Below are 7,523 nucleotides of genomic sequence, written 5' to 3' on the forward strand. Positions count from 1 at the left end.
AACAGAGTATAAAATAGTTTTTGTATTAGATTAAAAAAAAAAAAGATCAAAACTTACTTCAAGAATAAAAACATTCAAATACAAATCACCTCACTTCAAAATTTTCAATTTTAACAAAATCAAATAAATTCATTTAGTATAACAATTTTAACCGAGACAAAACACTTTGTTGGTTTTATGGTACCAATTTTGTGTTTTATAAATTTATTTTTTTTTGTATTAATTTATTGTTTGACCGCAAGGTAAGTAAAATCTGATAAAAAATATTTTTATCAAAAAACTCGACTTGAATTCTTTCAAATAATTCGTGTTTAAGAGGAACTCATTAATCACGTTAGCTCAATATTTTGGTTATTATAGAATGTATCAAATGAAGACATTTAAACAATTCTTAATAAAAAATAAAAAGTAATTTCTTAACAAAAAAGTTAAAAAGTAGTAATTTCCATATAAAAGTAATAATTTTATTTGATTTTCTTAGAATCAATCAACATCCAAAAAAAGAATTGTCAAGGTAAAGACTCTTTTTGAAATTGACAATAATAGTAAGCTAAAAAATCGGCGGGTCGGAATATTCGGGTTCGGAAAGTGTTATTGGTACCCTTTTCAAACCTACTTTCTCCTCTCTTTGAAAACAAAGATTCACACACACTTCACTCACAACACTTACCTACTCAACAACCAAAAACAACAACACCACTCTCTCTTTCTCTCTCAAAAAAAAAATGGCACCAGCTTCCATCGTAAGTAACGGCAACGTAACACCCACCGTCACAACACGTTTCGCTTCCGTTTACAGCGAAGTTCAAAACAGCCGTGTCGATCACAAACTCCGTCTTCCTTCCGTTCTCCAAACACCGTTCGCCATTGTCGACGGTCCTAAAAGCTCCGCCGCAGGCAATCCAGGTTTCTACTCTCTCGATCTTCATTCTCTTCGATCTATACTCGATCTGGTTTTCTACTCTTTCTAACTATCAATCTTTTGCATGTAGATGAGATCGCGAAACTGTTTCCGTTTTTGTTCGGACAACCTTCTGCTTCTTTGGTGCCTGCAGATTCTAGCGAGTCGCTTCCTCATCGGAAGTTGAAGATTGGCGTTGTTCTTTCCGGTGGTCAAGCTCCTGGTGGTCACAATGTCATATCTGGAATTTACGGTAATAATGCTGAATGTTCAATTTTATTCCAAATCGATCAAATAATCAATTAATGTACACATATAGATATAAATATAGATATAGATATTTGAGTATATTTGTTTTGAGTAGGTTTTAATTTGATTTATTTAATTGTTTTTGTGTATTAGATTATCTTCAACAACGTGCAAGTGGAAGCACATTGTATGGTTTTAAAGGCGGTCCTGCTGGTATAATGAAGGGCAAATACGTTGAACTTAACTCTGACTATATTTATCCTTACAGAAATCAGGTTTTTTTTTTCCCTCTTTTGTTATATCGGTTACGAGTTATTTAGGAATGTAATTGTATTTGTTTAGCTGAATTTTTGAAATTTTAGTGATTTTTATTGTTTTGTTGTTTCATTCGAGTAGCCTAGTGGCTAGAGATTCCACCCTTAAGGTGGATAAGTGGGATGACCGGGGTTGCCTCCTGCATATATAATGCAATGTTCTGCCAATTGAACTAAGCTCACGGGACGGCTGTTTCGTTCATATCTTTACCTGATACATTGTGACTTGTGAAATCAATTTTTTTCCATATTTGAAAAAGATTTGACCTGTTGGGGTAATGTATATTTGATTTTGACATGTTTCTAATTTTGGCTTATGGATGTCAATATTTTATATTGCACATATTGCTCTCTCTTACTCTAGATATGTGTTTGTGCGTAAATCTTTGCCTTGCAAAATGATTAAAACTTTTGATGCGTGACGGTTAATAATAATGATAATAATTTCTTTCAGGGCGGTTTTGACATGATTTGCAGTGGGAGGGACAAGATTGAAACACCAGATCAGGTAAGGGCCATGAGGCTACATATTTACTATTAGAACTATCGTATATATATTTTTTATGCCTGAAATGTAATTTTAATTTACTTGATATAGTTTAAACAAGCTGAAGAAACAGTAAAGAAGCTAGACTTGGATGGGCTTGTTGTTATTGGTGGAGATGACTCAAACACCAATGCATGCCTCCTTGCTGAGAACTTCAGGTTTGTCTTATCAGAGCTTTATTTTGAGTACCATCCAGGAAGCTTTTTTAATGAAATTATGATTGTGTTGGTTTGTAATTTACACTCAGCGATGTTTTTAACTAATACATTGTTTTCATACTTTCATTTGGATTTTTGCAGGAGCAAAAATTTAAAAACCCAGGTGCTTGGATGCCCTAAAACCATTGACGGTGATTTGAAAAGCAAAGAAGTTCCCACAAGCTTTGGGTTTGATACCGCTTGCAAGGTGAGTAGGAATACACATTTCAATCTCCATCGTGCATGTGTTACTTTTTATTGTTCTAGTCCGTACTTAAAACATTTCCATTCCAATATGTAATTGTCTTTTAATCTTCACTAATTTGCAACAGAATATATTTAAGAACCAATTTTTCACTTTTATCTGTGGGAAACAAGATATCAAGTATATTTCAGTCTTCATTGTTCATGTGTAACTTTTTATCAGTCTAGCCACATTTTAAATATGTAATTTTTTCTTTTAATCTTCAGTAATTTACAACAGAATAGATGTAAGAACCAGTTTTGCACTTTTATCTATGGGAAACAAGATATCAAGTATATTAAATGTGTAGTTTCAAATGTGCAAATTTCTTGAAATATTTCGTTCTCCGATCACTATGATCTATTTCAAATGTGTAGTTTCTAAAATAAATAAAAACTTTCAATTGACATGACTTCTATACTGCTCTTCTTGTGCTTGGTCTATAATTTATTGCAGTGTCATTATGATATTAATAAACTTGTTCTCCCAGATATACTCCTAAATATTAATTTAGCAGTGCATTTTTTCCAATTGCTAAATGTTAGTAGATAGTAGACACCCTTCTGGATACATGCTGCATGTTTACACGACATCATGACCTGACTTATTTTCACGTTTTTATGTTAATTTGATTCAGATATATGCAGAAATGATTGGAAATGTCATGATAGATGCCCGATCAACCGGAAAATATTACCATTGTGAGTACCAGAAATTGTGAAACTCTTATTTGTATAGCAATTAAAATCTAAAGACTTTGCAAAGTTGCACATATCAATGTTCAATGCATCTCTCTGTGTGTGTGTGTGTGTGTGTTTGCAAATTATTAATATTTGTCATTTCTTCACTCCCTTATGGCTATCCTTGCCATCATGATTTGCGAGTTCATTAGTATTCCACTTGGATTTTAAAACACGGCATATGATCATCTGTCTGCAGTTGTGCGGCTTATGGGGCGTGCAGCTTCACACATTACTCTGGAATGTGCTCTACAAACTCATCCAAACATTACTATTATTGGAGAAGAGGTTTGTTATAAATAAATTCAAAATGCTTCCATTTTCATGTTGTAATTGAAGTTTGCTAATTGGTTAGCATCCCTTTCTCAAAATTTGATTTAATCTGTAAATATGCATTACAGGTTGCTGCAAAGAAGCTGACATTAAAAAATGTCACAGACTACATTGTAGATGTTATCTCTAAAAGAGCTGAAGATAATTATAATTATGGGGTCATTCTTATCCCTGAAGGTCTAATTGATTTCATTCCCGAGGTGCCTATTCACTCAGCTTAACAATATTCACTCTTTATGGACTTGCATATTGTTTGTTCTGTCATTGTACAATCAGTTTGAACACTTATTTATATACTCATTTATACATGCTATTGTTTATTTGCAGGTCCAGCATCTTATTGCAGAACTCAATGAAATTTTGGCTCATGATACCGTAGATGAGGGAGGTTTGTGGAAGAAGAAGCTCAATGATCAGTCATTGGAGCTTTTTGAATTTTTACCTCAAGCAATTCAAGAACAATTGCTGCTTGAAAGAGATCCACATGGAAATGTTCAGGTATCTAAAGTTGCATAACGCAATCTTCTGTGTTTATTTGTCTCCTTTATGCAATATGAATCAGTATCATTGTTAACATTGGGATATTCTCATCCAGGTTGCCAAAATAGAAACAGAGAAAATGCTTATTGAAATGGTTGAAACTGAGTTGGGGAAGAGAAAGCAAGAAGGCAAATATAAAGGAGAATTTAAAGGGCAATCTCACTTTTTCGGGTATTTTATCTTATTTTATATTATATTATATTATATTATATTATATTTCCATGTTGTAAACTCAATTGAACATTTATATGATGTAAAGAGGTTATAGATTCATAGTTTTTCATAACATCAATAAATTGGATTAAAAATTCTTTTGTTCATATTCAGGGTATTTATGTCCCTGTTTGACTATATTTGTTAGAGCTTGTACTTACCCAAATTTGTTTAAAATATGCAGTTATGAAGGAAGATGTGGTTTACCAACAAATTTTGATGCTAATTATTGCTATGCTCTTGGTTATGGTGCTGGAGCCCTCCTTCATAGTGGCAAGACTGGACTAATATCATCGGTTAGTGCTTCTCTCTATGCCTTTATCTTTTCATTATCAACTTAAAATTTTCTTCTAGATTGATATGTATAATCAATTGTGATTTCATATTGTTAGTTTCACATATTGAAGTCATCAATTTGATTGATTTTGCTATGATACTATTATTAGGTTGCAAATTTATGTGCTCCCGTAGAAGAGTGGACAGTTGGTGGAACTGCACTCACCTCGCTGATGGATGTGGAGAGGAGACATGGTAGTTATTTTGATCTACAGGCTCATTAGTTATTCACCGAATTAGAATTCAATAATTCATGCAATAATGTTTTGTTACGATGTGGTAGCAACTCTTAGATCCATGATTATATTAATATAACACTGATGGTTTATCAAATGCACTTTTGGTTAGAAATATTTCTTTTTATGTATGTTTAGACAATCAATATTCACATAGTTCATGTTTCGATAACTTTTTATTTTAAAAAATTGTATCAAGTTGTAGTATGTTGTATTCATAATTTTATACAAGGCCTTTTTCATTGTTTTTCTCTAAATGAATATGTAATTTTCTTTGCAGGTAAATTCAAGCCTGTGATCAAGAAGGCAATGGTGGAGCTCGAAGGTATATATTACTTAAACCTTTAGGCTATGTTTGGGAGCAAGGTTTTAGATTTTCATCAATCACATTGTTCCTTCAATTTATTAATATCTCAAATATATATCAAAATATAGACTTAGCCCTTCAAAACCCAACTGCCAAATATACACTTAATGATTCAGGCTTAATGCTCCACTAAAGTAACTGGCTTATATTTTCTCCAATCCTGACTATATTCCATATTGGATTGTTCAGGGGCACCCTTCAAAAAGTTTGCCTCCTTGAGGGATGAATGGGCTTTGAAGAATTGCTACACCAGTCCAGGTTTGTACTCGCTGATTTTTCACCTTTTGTTTCGGCTGCCTTCACTTAAGCGAAGTCGTGTTTTTTGCTTTGTTTAAATTGACCGTTAAGTTGGCTAGCATGAAGTGATGTAGGTTTAAATCTAATTTCATGTTGAGCTGGAAGTCATCCACATTATGTATTAAATTTGGTTGCCATGGTTATGATTTCCATTGTAGGTCCAATTCAATTCACTGGCCCAGGATCTGATGCAGTTAGTCACACTCTACTCTTGGAATCTGGATTTCAAATCTAGGCATGCTATGGGATCCTTGTTAAGGTTGCAATTCATTTTTGTGGGATCTTATGAATATATTTAATCAGATGCTAGCTAGGTTTTTCTTTTCTTGTTTACTTTTGAAACTTCCCAGCAAATGGTTCATGAGTGAGAGTGGGTTGATGTTTTGAAATTAAACTCTGATGTTGCATTTTATGCCGGCAATCTATGTTCTTAACAATAAATTGCGTAGTTTAAGGTAATGTGTTCCTATTTGCACAAGGTTAGAAGGGAACTTCCTTTCCCACCCTCCAAAGTGACTCGGTATAAGTTAATATTTCGACATCCTCATGTGAAGGGATCCTTCTCTTTTCAATTGGAACTTACTTTAGGGGTTCTCGATCCACATGCACATATCAGTATTAGGTTTTGATCAATATCAGTATTAGGATTTAGGATTAAACAGTAAAATCTAGAATAAACTATGGATATAGTCTCTAAACTATCAATCTCCAATTTTGATCTCTAAACTATAATAGTATACTAAATAGTCTCTAAACCTATTATTAACCCATCAAGGTAGTCCCTGAACTCTCTCTCTCTCTCTCTCTCTCTCTCTCTCTCTCTCTCTCTCTCTCTCTCATATTTCTAAAGGAACTGCTAGACTAAATTTATAGTTCATTGACCAATTTAGAGAGATTGATAATTTAAGATCAAGTTGATAGATTAATCTAAAATCTAGCCAAGTCTACTGATAGACATCTTTAGCTGTTAAATTACACTTTTGTCATCAACTAAACCAGTAAATCACTATTTTAGTCTTCAAAATTGGATAATTTATTTCTTTAAAGTTGTAAGTTCGGAATTTAGTTTCTTCAAAATATATTTTCACATTGCTTTAAATTCTCAATCGTTACTCCAATACAAATGTAAAACTTTCAAAATCATAATGTGAAATTAAAAAGTATCGATCAATATTCCTTTGTCCAGATGGATTGTTACTATACCATGATATAGATACGGACTTTCTGATGCCTTTTAGTTGAAGAACTTGTGGGAGATGCAAGGTGATTCCATCGAGTTTTTTCCATATACATGTGCCAGGGGTCAAACTGCTAACCACTTGTTCAAAACCCTACCTCTTTGACTAATTTATTATTGCTAATTGCTAAAAATCAAAATTCTAAATACTGTACATGGATTCATTGAAGAGAAATCTAATTAAAAAACAAGAAAATATTGGAGTTTTATCTTCACATTCCCTGGTTTGGTTCAAAAATTTAAAACCACATCTATTAAATTTAAAATTGTTAGGGTTGATATCTTTTGAGGTTATCCGGATACAAATGAGATTTTTCATTTGTGTGGGTGAATTTTGATGTGGTATTTGTTGTTCTGTTTTAAGACCTCAAAAAATAAAAACTCAAATTTACATTAATCTCGATAAGAGAAAGTCTTATGTGGGCACACTAGAATATAATGCGGAAGTCACAAGATTCTACTAATTATTACCGTTATCAAACTATACACTACATTCAATTCACATGATTCAACAGCTATTGATCAATCACGCTTGTTTATAGACATTGATTATCAAACGTGGTGGGGCTTGTAGTTAGGTCAAGTGAATGGATTTTATACTGCTGGCTTTGTATGTGACAAATCAACCAAACATTTTATAAACTTTGTTCCTGATTATTTGAACATGAAAACACATCTTTCACTTCTTCTCTTACATAAACATCCATTCATGTTAATTTCATACACATACAGACACATAAGTCTCATAAAAAATGCAGGACATTGAAAACAT

The 7,523-nt window shown here is 32.8% G+C and overlaps 1 protein-coding gene across 1 annotated transcript; it reads left to right on the forward strand.

Annotated features, from left to right (window-relative positions):
* The first annotated feature begins 604 nt into the window (after positions 1-604).
* LOC123895406 (pyrophosphate--fructose 6-phosphate 1-phosphotransferase subunit beta-like) lies at positions 605-5,973 on the forward strand. Its single transcript, XM_045945688.1, has 16 exons — positions 605-906; positions 993-1,154; positions 1,304-1,425; positions 1,919-1,972; positions 2,063-2,169; positions 2,311-2,416; positions 3,090-3,153; positions 3,392-3,480; positions 3,594-3,725; positions 3,853-4,023; positions 4,121-4,236; positions 4,463-4,574; positions 4,725-4,809; positions 5,131-5,175; positions 5,407-5,475; positions 5,673-5,973. The coding sequence occupies exons 1-16, from the start codon at positions 726-728 to the stop codon at positions 5,747-5,749; spliced, it is 1,692 nt and encodes a 563-aa protein (XP_045801644.1). The 5' UTR covers positions 605-725; the 3' UTR covers positions 5,750-5,973.
* Positions 5,974-7,523: the final 1,550 nt, after the last annotated feature.

This window comes from Trifolium pratense, linkage group LG7 (genome assembly GCF_020283565.1).
Source record: "Trifolium pratense cultivar HEN17-A07 linkage group LG7, ARS_RC_1.1, whole genome shotgun sequence".
Classification (NCBI taxonomy): domain Eukaryota; kingdom Viridiplantae; phylum Streptophyta; class Magnoliopsida; order Fabales; family Fabaceae; genus Trifolium; species Trifolium pratense.

Excerpts from the sequence above, each read along its gene's own strand:
- LOC123895406 (XM_045945688.1), top strand. The coding sequence starts at position 726 with ATGGCACCAGCTTCCATCGTAAGTAACGGCAACGTAACACCCACCGTC. Across the intron at positions 3,481-3,593 it reads TTACTATTATTGGAGAAGAG|GTTGCTGCAAAGAAGCTGAC; the intron begins GTTTGTTATAAA and ends TATGCATTACAG. Across the intron at positions 4,810-5,130 it reads GGATGTGGAGAGGAGACATG|GTAAATTCAAGCCTGTGATC; the intron begins GTAGTTATTTTG and ends TTTTCTTTGCAG.